At 36.0% G+C, this 13,964-nt stretch overlaps 1 protein-coding gene across 4 annotated transcripts in view; it reads right to left on the reverse strand.

Moving 5' to 3' along the window:
* The window catches only part of NFKB1 (nuclear factor kappa B subunit 1), a 124,348-nt gene extending 110,386 nt beyond the window's left edge, over positions 1 to 13,962 (reverse strand). For 2 of the 4 annotated variants that reach the window (XM_017877089.1, XM_017877088.1), the window contains exon 1: positions 13,798 to 13,962. Coding sequence is in view for 2 of the 4 variants with exons in the window: in XM_017877086.1 (XP_017732575.1) it covers positions 13,618 to 13,637 (20 nt within the window). In the remaining 2 variants the exon portion in view is untranslated. Of the gene's footprint in view, positions 1 to 13,617; positions 13,638 to 13,797 lie in introns of those variants that run through there. The other 2 variants (XM_017877086.1, XM_017877085.1) reach the window with 1 other exon arrangement.
* Positions 13,963 to 13,964: the final 2 nt, after the last annotated feature.

Below are 13,964 nucleotides of genomic sequence, written 5' to 3' on the forward strand. Positions count from 1 at the left end.
TGAAAGAATAAAAGCATCAATAATGATAAATATGTGAGTAAGCACAATACTTTGATTTCTTCTATCTTAATTTCCTAAACAGACAATTGACTCTTCACAGCAAAACAAGACAATATATTTTGGAGTTTATAACATATAAAGTAAAATGTATAACAACAATAGCACAGAAGGATAAACAGAAGTATAACACTGTCAAGTTCTCACATTAATTAATTATAGACTCAAAGATGCATATGGTAATAAATAAATATGTTTCTAAAGTGGTAAAGTAACCAGTTTAGAAAATAACCAATGAAGGAGATAAAATGGAATTTAAAACACTAAACTTGATTTATTCAAAGGATGGCAGAAAAGGAGAAAAAAAAAAGAATAAAGAACAGATAGCACAAATAATTAATTACCAAGATGAGAGACTTAAACCCAATGTACCAGTAATAATATTACATGGAACTGGAGTAAACTCATCCAGAAGATAGAGATGATCAGATTGGATTTTTACAAAGCAAGATTCAAGTATATGCTTTTCATAAGAATTGTACTTTAATATTAAAGACACAGATAGTTAAAATGTATGAAGATGGCACACGGGGCTAGTTATATCATGCAAATGCTAAATACAAGAAAAGCAGGCTATATTCTAAAATATCAGATAAAGTAGACTTCAAGAGAAGAAATATTACTAGGGACAAAGAGGAACACTGCAAGAATGAATCAAACGGCCAACTCATCAAATAAAAGCAATTATCTTGTTGTGTATGCACCTATTAACAAAGCTTCAAAATATATGAAGCAAAAAGTGGAAGAACTAACAGAAAAAATCACAAATCCACAATTACAGTTAAGATTTTTAACATTCCTCTCTCAGTAATTGATAAAAGCAAAGCAACAGAACGTCAGGAAATGTCTTAGTCTGTCAGTGCTGCTGTAACAGAATAGCTCAGACTGAGTAATTTATAAACAGCCCAAGTTTATTTCTCACAGTTCTGTAGACGGGAAGTCCAAGATGAAGGCACCAGCATTTGGTGTCTGGTGAGGGATGCATCCCCTAGAGGGGAGGAATGCTGTGTCCGCACATGGCAGAGGGCGGAAAGGCAAGAGGAGACAAATTTCCTCCGGCAAGCCCTTTTAAAAGGGCACGTAATCCCATCACTTCTTATAGGCTCTACCTCTTTCTACTGTCACATTGGTGATCCTATTTCAACACCGGAATTTGGTGGGGACACATTCATACCATAGTAGGAAAGATATAGAAAGCTTAGGAACAAAACTGTCAATCAAAAGAACCTAGTGTATGTCTACAACAACCCCACTGAATGATTTTAGAGTCCACATTATTATTACTATTATTATTATTATTATTATTATTATTATTATTATTATTATTTGAGACGGAGTCTCGCTCTGTCGCCCAGGCTGGAGTGCAGTGGCACCATCTCGGCTCACTGCAAGCTCCGCCTCCCGGGTTCACGCTATTCTCCTGTCTCAGCCTCCCGAGTAGCTGGGACTACAGGCGCCTACCACAACGCCTGGCTAATTTTTTGTATTTTTTTAGTAGAGACGGGGTTTCACCGTGTTAGCCAGGATGGTCTCGATTTCCTGACCTCGTGATCCGCCTGCCTCGGCCTCCCAAAGTGCTGGGATTACAGGCCTGAGCCACTGCGCCCGGCCCAGAGTCCACATTATTTTTAAGTACACATGGAATAGTCATGAAGATAGATCACATCCCTGGCCATAAAATAAGTCTCAATAAATTTCAAAGAATTGAAAGCATGCAGAGTATGTTATCTAAATACAGTAGAATTAAATCAGAAATGAGTAATAGAAAAATATCCAAAAAACAAATCCTGAAAGGTATATAATTAAGCAAAACTGTTAAACTGGGGGAGAAAAAAGTACCTCCTAGAATCAATAGACTATAGAATATACAACCTCACCCCCCTGAAAGAAGCATCTAAATTCTTGCTGTATCATGTTCACTATAATCATGGGGACAGGGATTTTCTTAGAGAAGTGATTAGAATGCATTCCAACGTGTTCCATAAAAAACAAATTTTTGCCTATGGTTGTCTTCTTAATCATAGTGGACTGAAATTCATAAGATCAAAAGATGTTTTGGGCATTTTAAAATTATATTGTAATTAAGAGTAATTTACATCACACTCTAAGTAAAATTTATTTTATTAATACTATATTAGCACAAATTCTGCCAAGAATAAACTTGTAGAGCTAGAGAAGTTCTTTAAAGATTATAGTAAGTTAGATAAAACTTTAAATGTTATAATTAAAGTCACTCCTGAGATACTGCTGCCTACCATTTCCACATAAAAACTGCTTCAGTACCTCTGTTCATGGTGTGAGGTCTTTCATTCAGATGGCATGAAAAAGGGACTTGACATAGTGGACTTCGTTCTGACCTTTTGCGTCTACATTTCTAATGCTACAGATTTCTTCTTCCCTAAAAACATAGTATCACAGGATTTTAATTTTGATATGTAGCCTCTGCCTAGAGTACCATTTTGGAATATTCATATTTTCAGACTGAGGAAAAAGAAGACCTCATGCATTATGAATTAAGAGACTAGTATTCTTTTGTTCAAATATAGAGAAACTTATCTAGTTCTCTTGAATCTGAATATGACTTATTTTAGATTTTATTCTATTAATCCTCAAAAATCCATAAAAATATGTCCTTTATGTTTTAAAAGAAAGAGTCATTATGTGAACCAGCAATGTTTGGTCCTATGAACACGGGTACAATCACCCTGGAGGCACAAAGGGTTCCCTTGAAGAAATAATCACGGTGAAGGCCTTCTGATTACATATACACAAATATAATAATTTGCATGCCATCAAAATCAGGCTCCATGAAGCCCTTTCTACACTGACCACTCATACAGATAAACTCTTTTAATGTACACATGGCTGGGTGTGGTGGCTCACACCTATAATCCCAGCACTTTGGGAGGTCCAGGTGTTTGGGGACAAGCTTTGGCAACATAGGGAGACCCCATCTCTACAAAAATTTTAAAAGGTAAAATAAAATTTTGCCAGGCATGGTGGTGCATGCCTGTAGTCCTAGCTACTTGGGTAGCCGAGGTGGGAGGATAGCTTGGGACCAGGAGGTCGAGCTTGCAGTGAGCCATGATTGCACCACTGCACTCCAGCTTGTATGACAGAGCAACATCACATCTCAAAACAAACAAACAAACAAAACAAAACAACACACATACAGATGTCAATGTATAAAATGAGTGGGGAGAAATAGGTGAACTCTACTCTCTTTTCTATGTCTGATAACATCAGATGTGAATACTTCTTTCTCCCATGTCTCTTTGTCAGTGACCCTGGCTACTTGGTATTAAGCAAAAAATTTACTTTTAAATTCATAATAAGTAAATGAGAATGTAATCAGTTTTATATTTTTTACTAACAACTTAGGAAAACCAGTATTTTGTTTAGTGAGGAATATCTGGAATGAACTGACCTTAGGGCCCACCTGACAAAGCAGAGTTCCCACTGGTGTGAAGCTCATTATTAGCACCTTGGAATAATGAATTCATTCAGTCAATGCTTCATTATCTATGTGGATATATATGAGTCATAGAATTGACATACACATAATCCAAAAGTTGTTCGTGAAATCTTTTAAATGACAGTGGAGGGAAGGGGTCCTAACTAAGAAAGGACAGATAGGATGCTTTTGCAGTGCTGCCAGTGTACTATTTCTTGACCACCAACTAGGTTAAACGTGTTCACCTTGAGATAAATCTCTAAAGTTGCAGCATTAATATTTGTGTACTTTTTAAGCTATGGGATTCTTTAACTTAAAAAAGGCTAATGTAAAAAGAAAGTTTCTTTTTCTATCTTTTTTTTTTTCTTTTTTTGAGACAGAGTCTTGCTCTGTTGCCTAGACTGGACTGCGGTGGCACAATCACCACTCACTGAGGCCTCAACCTCCCAGGCTCAAGTGATGCTCCTACTTTGGCCTCTTGAAGAGCTGGGACCACAGTCATGTGCCACATTGCCCAGCTAATTTTTAAATTTTTTTGTAGAGACCGGGGTCTTGCTATTTTGTCAATGCTGGTCTCAAACTCCTGGGTTTAGGCAATCCTCCCTTCTCGGCCTCCCAAAGTACTGGGATTACAGGTGTGAGTCACTATGCCCAGCAAGAAAATTTTAAAAACTGAAAAGACTACATTGATTTAAGCTCCATGAATTTCTGGATTTCTGTCTTGTTTGGCACTGTATGCCTTGTCTTTAGAACTGTGTCTGGCACAAAGAAAGGACTCAACATATATTCAAATGAATCACTGTTAAAGAAATAAAACCCTACTTATGTTAATCAGCTTGATTTAATAATTTCACAATGCATATGTATACCAAAATGTCATCTTGTATACCATAAACATATATAATTTCTGTCAACTGTACTCTGCTAAAGCTGGAGGTCAAAAAAAGGAAGGACAAAATAATAAAAACAACAAAATCATACTATGCGAAGATGGAAGAGCTTCTATAAACAAGCAATGCTTCCACTACCCCACCCCTCCTCATCTCTAATCCTGCTTTTCAAAGGCTGACTTTTTCTTTTTGGTTTACCTGGTGGTTCTTTTCATATCTCCAAGATATGCTTCTGTCTTTCTTCTTGACGTAGGACGTTGTGTTCCTTCTAGGAAGGAACAGAGGAGGATTCATCTCATACTACCACCACCTCCCCTTCTTCTCCCTCCAAATATAATTAGTAAGACCTTGAATCAATCCAGCATTTAAATATTAAACTTTATATTCAATTTTTGTCTCAAGCTTTCCATAAATTTCTTTGGAGAAATATGAATGTGAGAGACTGGTTAATAATGAAAAAATTCAACACCAGAAACATCTGGATTTGAAAAAGAAGCTATACTGAGACTAAAAATTGTAACTCATTATCCAAAAAATGGGCAGTTCCTCATATTATCAATTTGATAATCAAGAATTGGCTTGGTACTTACTCACATGCATTTTTCTTAAGTTGACCTATCTCAATATGACAAGAAAATCTGAAGTCTTCCAATTAATACAATTATATCAAAGAAACACATAATTTTAGACAGAGATGCTCATTTGGCCAAACCTCATTTTTTTACAGAACAAAAATAAGACTCAGAGAGGTTAATTAACTTGCTCCGAGCCACACAGTTAATTGGCAGCACTGTCTCTTGATATCTTGTTCAGTATTTACTTATTCAGCAAACATACCAGGTGCTGTGCAAATAAAAAGTAAATAAGATTAACTCCTTGCCCTCAAGATGTTTCTTTTCTAGGACCCACAGGAATTCAGAACACAGAATGGGGCCACATAACTCTTTATGGAGAGGGGAGGGAGAAAACAGAAAGGCAAGTGAGAGAAATGGTGATGCTCAAACCAGGCCTAAGGGTTTAGTAGTTAGCAGGATGGCTAGGAAAGAAAAGGCACTTCTCATACAGGGAGGACATAAGCAAAGCTATTCAAAGTCAGAAACTGTGAGTAGGAAACTGAAGGTTGGTGTGGAGGATCTGAGATTAGGGGATGGTTGGGGAACAGGGGAGGGAGTAAGGGGGTGAGGTATATGGGTATCAGCGTGTGAAGACAACTGGGATTCACTGCAGAGACATGATCCAATTTACACTTTAGAAAGCTGACCATTATGCAAAATGAAGGATGGGTCAGAAGCAGGAGACAATGCAAAAATAAAATCTAGAAATTCAATGAGGAAGGGATGGATTCTGGAGATGAAGAGGCTGACTTGATAGAACTTGGTGACTGACTGAAGAAGAAAGCTGAATGTGTAAGAAGGGCTTCTAGATTTCTGGCATGGGAAATCTACTGAATGGACCCTAACAAGCTAACAACTGCATTCCCTAATGTGCTGGGGATACCAATCTGTACAGAGGGGTGGGGATCAGGGATGATGAGAAATTTAATATTGGCATATAGATGTGAAGATACTTAAGTGTCTCATCAATAAAATGATTTCTGTGGCTTACCTTGAATGACTGAACTCCTACAGTTCAACAGATACTTAGTAAACATAGGACAATTACTCCAAAAGTCATCTATTTCAACACAGGATTGAACTACCACTCTAAGCAACTTGGACTGACTCCTATTTGGCTATCATAGGAGACTTTCTAAGAGAAATGGGATACTTCCCTACCCATCATAAAAAGAATTGTAACTGCAGGGTAAAAGATTATGTAATGGTTTAAAATAGGAAATATTTTTAAAGTTTCTAAGGATTGCTTGTTAAATTTGGTTAAATGTCTTAAATGGGAAATCGAATAAATATATAAAGAGACACCATAAAGATATTATGTCAAATTAATGCTGTGATACGGTATGAGAGCTAGTAAATGCATCTGACTATTGTTGGACTACCATGCTTTTGATTTTAATTTCCCAGGTACTTATATTTGCTTGATTGCAACTGACTTCTAAAGTGTTTCTTCATAATGTGGTGAAAATGTCCATTCTTATCAGTTTAGCAAAAACATGATAATCCATTATGAAACGTCTGCCAAAAGGTTCTATCCAAGGGCAACCTCTCTTACTCCTTTCATTATGACCCCACATTAGATGAGATATACAATTTATCTCATTGCATATCTCAACCATGAGATATACGATTTGTACTTTTATTTATAATTCTCATTCACTTTCTAGATTATTCTATCTTCACATTCAAGTCGATAACAAAGTTTAAGTCTTAATTTTATAGAGGACTCTTCCCCTAAATCTTTATGCTTTCATTATCCTTTGCTTTGACCAATCTTTCAAAAGACTCTTAGGTTTAAAATCACATACACATATACAAATGATACTTGACCTATACACCTTATCATGTATTAGCAGTATAATAAATGAATGCATTAAATGAATAGGGTAGAGAAATGGCTATATTTTTGGTTCACTTTAAGCCATCTCCTCTGAAAATTAGTTCCCCAGGTTTTCTGATTGGTTTGAAATTAGCAGTATGAACACACTAAAATTTTTTTTCCTACTTCCTAGATTATATATTCAGTTTTCAGTTTTGATTTTATGTAAATCAATTGTGATTTAAGTACTTTCCTGACTATGCGACTGAGCAAAAAATTAAGTTTAATTTCAATTCTTAACTTCTTAACATTGCTTTCTACTTCTAATTTCCTCTACATAAATAGTCACCCATACATACTTCTTCCATCGCTCCACATCATCATCATTTTAATTTTGTAAATCATGAAGGTTCTTGTATTATAAGTAGATACTATAAATTGTAAGGTATTCTCCTCTGGCCTCATTACCAAGTCCATATCCCATTTAAAAGAGAAAGACACTGAAGGTTATAAATCAAGTCTTAACAATCAAACACCAATACATGGTTAAATCCTACAAAATAAGCCTATACTTAAGAACTGGTAGACAAAGGGGTTCTTCAAATACCAATAAAACATGAGTCAGGAATTTGTGTTAAAACATCCAAAAATAGTTATTTTCTCATTCCTAAAATTCTTGTCATGGAAGACATATTTTCTAAGACAATTAAGTAATTTATTTTCACTATTTAAATGAACTGCAGCCTTGGGTTTAGAACCAACACATAGGTTGATTAGGGAGTATGTCATCACTTTTATGTTTTCTTTTTTACATACTTGTTTTATGGTAGAATTGATGTCTGGGATAAAGAGGGATAGGTGTGCCCTAACACTGAAATATGGTATAGTATTTTCAGTCCAAATGATATGATACACAATAAAAATAATAATTTTTTGAAATAACTGCTGTTTTGAAGAAACAAAATTCATAAAAACAAATTGCTTTTTAAAATGGGACACTGTAGAGGTATGTTCAACTTTATGCAGGTCTTATACTTTCTTTAGTTCAAGCTAGTGAAAAGTAAATCCTAGAAATATTAGTGAGCCTCATTTATCAAAAAAGTTCATCTTCACCAAGCTAGGTGGCTCACTCCTGTAATCCCGGCACTTTGAGAGGCCGAGGCGGGTGGATCACTTGAGGTCAGGAGTTTGAGACCAGCTTGGCCAACAGAGCAAAATTCCGTCTCTACTGAAAAAAAAATTAAAATTAAAATAAAAAAAAAAGGTTCATCTCAAAGAAAAATCTAATAGCTTTATTTTCCAATATGAAACGTATGAATTGTCCATACATTTCTACTAGTAGAGTAAGGATTGTGACAAAGTTAGAGCCTTGTTTGTTTTGTTTATCCTTCTCTTCGTGCCCAGAAGCTGCAGACTGAACTCGTAAGGGAACACAGAAAAATTTATTTTTTTCTGGAAGCCATCTCATGGCGAAGTCACAGGCAGAGTGCTTGGATTATTTTATTATTTTAACAAACACTGCCACTATTTATCTTCAGAGTACTTTTCAATAATGACGGCTTTACAGTGCAATTGTTATATATGTTAACATTTAATTTCTTCCTCAGTTTGCTGGCAACAACAAAAAATATTATATATACATATTTGTAACCAATATAATTATATTTAATTTGTAACTAATATAATTATATTTAATATATATTAGTTACAAATACATATTTATACATATGTATCATTATATTTAATATACATATTAGTTACAAATATGTATATATATAACCTTTTTGGTTGTTGCCATATCTATATATGTAACCAATATATATCAGTATATTTAATATACACATTAGTTACATATATACATGTAACTAACTTTTAAATTAATTTTTAAACTTGAATGTTTGCTGTGAGTGATGTGAGGGGAGATCAGGGTCAGATCCAGAACTAAGTGGCAGCAAAGCAGACTGAACTGAAGTGAGCAGCACTCAATAAAATGGTTATTTTCCCACAGGATTGCATTAGGGCTCCCAGGGGCACAATGACACTAGGACAGAGAGTATTGGCATTTTGCTCTTTTCTAGTCTAAATGGTATATTTCATTCAAAAAATTGTGTCCACAAAAAATAAATGGTTCAATTCAGAAATTCAAGGCCAACTTTTATAAAATGCTACAACTGAAAAATAATGAACAAACTCTGCCAGGATGAGGCCCCAGCTTCTACAGTGTTGCAAAAATCATTAAAGTATGAAAGTGGAAAATACAGTAAACCTTGCAAACTGGCTGCTTGTTCCTGAGATTTGCCATCTAGTAACTTTTAATATTTACAGATTTATGGGTGATAGGTGTTTAATTCGAGAGGTAACAACAAAATAACATATTTTGTTTTAACTTTTTAGTTGATTAATTTAGATAAGCGCTAACAATTCTTAGGCTACTAACCAGTGCTTGTGGCATTCTTTTTTGGAGGTATTAGTATTTGACATTACAGTTTCAATGGAGTGTACAGAAATTCTAATTTCACCAAAAGTTACATTTTCAATTTTACAAGCACCTTTTATCATTCCAATTACTTTATTATCTTGCTCAGGTGCCTCTAAAACTTTGAAACTAAAAGGCATTTTTCTTTCTAGTTTATAAATGCCTCTTTCAGAATGAAATGTTCCCCTTTTGGAAGGCGCCAGGTACTTTTTAATAAATTATTTGTTCTAGTAAACTTCAAGTGGTCTTTAGATAAGATTTCCATAATATCTAGGACTCAAGGACTATTTTGGGTTCATTTCTTTCCAGAAGGCAAAGCAAAATAATGTAATTTTTGTTCCTTATAGAAGATGGCTGTCCATTTAAAAAAACAAAATAATTTTGCAACAACTTCATGTCCCTCATTCATTAAACAGTTACTGATTGCTTACTATGTACCAACAAGTACAATGTTAAGCATCAGCTATTTCTCTTGTCAGTACTGATTAGATATTATTTCTTTTTAGTTGAACTAGAGAATTTGATTCTCTCAAACAGCTTTTCCTTTCTTTTTATTTCATTTTTTAAATAATTTTGGCTATTTTAAAGAATACGCCATATAGAGTATATAAATTCTTTTTTAAAGCTTAAGCAGTCAAAATTTTTCACAGTTTAAACTAATAGGATCCATAGATGAACTCAAGTCTGTTGATATCTACTGGCATGGGTCAAAAGAAAAGCTATTTTAAGGTTTCTGGATTAATGGTGAAAGATGAATGAAAAATAATAAGGCAACTTGTAATGGATAATTAAATCAAATATATCATTATTCTAATTTCAAAAACAGGCAATAAATTAAAGCAGATGAAATTTGTATTATTGATAATTAAATCTGTATTAGTTACTACAGAAAATATGAGAGAATAAAAATTGTTTTCTTTTTAAAATGTAAAATGCACTATTTTTATTAGTACTCAAAATTAAACAAACATTTTCATCCATAATCTATCTTCTGAGATTTCTATAATCTTTAACAAATCGCATCTTATGTGACTCTTATTTTGTATAGAACTGTCAGGCTTTAAATTATTTGAGGTGAAGCAATGCCATTTGCACAACTTATTTTCTAAACTATTGGCTGATCTTCAAGGCCAGGTCAACAACCTCCGGAAATGTAAAAGACAGTATATCAATTTGCACCCAGGAACAACCTCTAATACAGCAGAGACCAAAAGTATGAAGCAATTTCATCATCATTAAAAGAATGTTAACTACTTTTTTCTCTTTTTTTCTTCTAAAAGTGAGGCACTGGATACTAATTAATGAAATATTACAAAGATAAAAGGCTTGGTTATGTTACCAGAACTATTAACTGTACCAAATTATGTGGTTTCAAATATTAATCTTTTTTGATTAAAAAAAATTCACAGTCAAGGAGCCAAATTGACTTGCAGGACTATGCCAAAATGTTCAAACCTTTCTCCCTGAGGCTGAGTACCTTCAGTTCTTCCAAACTCTCTGTCTCCAAAGTAGTGACAGAATTCAAAGAGATATCATATGCTCTTGATGGTTTACTGCTCACCTCTAAGAACACTGCAAGTCAGTTCAATATTCACGGAAGGTGCAAGAGTGCAAATGAGAACTAATTCCCAAAAAGCAGAGTAAATTGCTCCAGTATGGTCTACTGGTTACCAAGACGTAGTCATCAATTAACGCTGATTAGACACAAATGTAGATGTAGGAGCAGCATATCTTAACATATCCTCTAGCACTACCTTCTATTTTTCCTTCTCCTTCTCTTCTAATATAACAATCCCACTACTGTAGACAATTCACATTGTAAACAGAAAACCAAGAGACCAACCGAATAAAACAAACTTCCTACTAAAAGTAAAAAGTTTAATGAGAAATTTTGCATAGCCATTCATTCATAGCCATCCATTCCTGTTAATGTGATTTCTGATCAATCTGTGGACTAGAAGCGCATAATCTGAGTATTTACTCTATTGGTTATACAACAGTACTGTGCATTTCCAGATACACTTCCTAGTGCAGTCAATTCTATGTTCAGAAGAGCACATCTACTAAGACCTGAAGATGAAAAGATGAGATTTTGAGTACTTCATGAAAAATCCATACAGCAACTCAGATGCAATTATTTTATTGTTTGAAAATATCGACTATTTGTCTTACTTCTCCCAAGTTCAAACCAATTGAAGGTTGTGAAGTAACCACTTCCCCCCAGAAGCCAGAACTTTCACCTCTTCTGAAGAGAGAAAATACCTCTCATAAATTAGGTAAAAATAAGGTCTTGCTGATGCAATGATAGTCCAACATTCATGTAGCTGCCAATTCCCTATCTAGACCTCGTATCTACCACAATGAGCAATCCCTGAAAGTCAAGGTAGTAACTTACTTAATCAATTATCTGCAAGTCTAAAAGTGTAGCTAAAACAACCTGCATAAATATTAGTTTCTCAGACTACTTCAATTTGTTTCCAGGAACAGTAATAAGAGAAATGTAAGGAATATGATCACTAAATCTAAAATTCTTCCTATTTCAAGATTAATTGTGCTTTAATCAACTCAGTCATCACAGATCTTGTTTAAGAGGTAGAGTAAAAAGGAAGTGCAAAGATCAAAGCAATGCTTACAAAGGGGAAGGACTATTTTTGTATGTATACCCCAGTATTTACTATCTGGGTTTGAAAACAGGGGCATTTACTCAGCACAAGTGAGTGCCAATGCCGAACATAAGAACGAAATTTCAGAAAAAAAGATAAAAGATTTTCAAATCACCACCAACCCCTAAAACGATTATACTATTTTCTTTAAAAAGTGTCAAAGAGTTTAGAAGTGGTTTGCTTTTCACTGCAAGCAGCTTTTCGGTTCCAGTATTAAATGTACATATAACGTGTGTTACTTTGTGTTCAAGTTTGTCCAGTAGGTTGCAGCCCAGGAAGACATTTTATCTAAACAAGCAGGGGAGGGCATTTAGGAATTGCAGGTGTATCAATACGGATGAATAATCTCAGATTCCAAGTCTCCATTCATCGTGTATGTTCTTTTCATTTCAGCAATTCAATTAAATCATGAACGTAAAATTCTACAAGAAATATATCTTTTCATTTCCTGTCTTCCCAAGTTTATAAACTCAAAAAAGTACACTGCTTCAAATTTAAATACATACATTTAAATATATAATTCCCATAGTGCCTCAAGCAGTAAAAGGATTCATCTCTAGAAAGCACAATATTAAAATCAGAAAAACAACATACTTCAATTTTAAGTCTCCCTTTTAAAGTTTTAACAAACACGAATGCAGTTCAAACTGCTTGACAATATTCAGTTGTGGGATTCTGCTAGAAAAAAATTATTGAACATCTTGACCCTAACCTTTAGTATTTACTAAAGATCACCAGTGTGTAGAATATTTTGATGCCAGTTATTAAATGTTTTAGTAATACCATAAGTATTTTTTCAGATTATAAGCTTTATAACAAAATCCTTGAGTTAAATATGGTTATTTCATAATTTGTAATGCTGAAAACCTCTACTTAACAAAGTCCATGAAAATGTCTCAAATCTTGATAATTAAATCCTATATCATTAAGTCCCATTTCAGTTTCAGGATAGACCAGTAAGTCAGGGCAAACATTCCCTGGTGTCTGTTTTTAAGGACCATAGAAAACTTGCATTTAGGATAGGCTTTGTTTTACATTATTTTTGTTTCAGAACTCATGCATAATGCATGGTGGCACTGTCCAAGAGTTTTACATAATCAAGTCTAAAAAGTGCTCTACGTATCTACCTAGGTAATTTATTTTCTCTCTCAAATGCCAGGCCCCAGAGGATCAGAATCAAGTCCTATAGCAGGTGACTATATCGTGTGTGTGTGTGTGTGTGTGTGTGTGTGTGTGTGTGTACGGAGGGGTGGGGGGAGGGAGAGAAAAAGAGACAGAGGGCCAGACTTCTTTCAGAAGTAGGAGAGGGATGAACAGACTCTCCTATTCAATTCTGGGGAGCTGGAGAGGGCTTTCCCTGCCAAGAGGACTGACAAGCACTTCTTCTTTCATTTCATGGAACGCCCTTAGGAGAAATCTGGTTCTGCACTGCACCAACCACCTTCCCTCTCTCCTCCGCGCCGCAGCGCACCTCAACCTTCTCACTAACCCCCAGCTGGGGCTAGGGTTGGGGATTTTAAAAGTTTGTAAGAGTTCGCCTCCGATTCGCGTTCCCACCCCGCGGAGGGACGTGAAGAGAAATGAGCGCTGGGCAGCCACGGCCCTCCGGCCGACTAGCCCCTGCGAGGTCCGGATGTGCCTTACCCCGGTGTCGCCAATCCCATGTGCCTCTCACTGCTGTCAACCTCCTCCCACGGTCTAGCCCCGCGGTTAGCGCAGGAATGAGGAAGTCCGAGTGGGGCTGGAGGGGGTGCGGAGAGCTGGGTGGCGGGACTCGAGCCACGCGTCCCCTGCCGGGCCCCCATTCGCCCGAGTTTGGCTTACCCTGGTGGCGAGTCCGCGTTCGGCCTCCTGGCGCGGGTCTCTCCCTCCTGGGCGGCGCGGGCCTGCAGGCTGGAGAGGGAAGAGGCGGTGGCCGGCCGGAGCCCGAGCGGGCCCGGGTGCGGGTCGGGGCGAGCGGTAGCGCGGCGGGGCCGGGCCAGGCCAGTCAG

This window comes from Rhinopithecus bieti, unplaced genomic scaffold (genome assembly GCF_001698545.2).
Source record: "Rhinopithecus bieti isolate Rb0 unplaced genomic scaffold, ASM169854v2 scaffold_9690, whole genome shotgun sequence".
Classification (NCBI taxonomy): domain Eukaryota; kingdom Metazoa; phylum Chordata; class Mammalia; order Primates; family Cercopithecidae; genus Rhinopithecus; species Rhinopithecus bieti.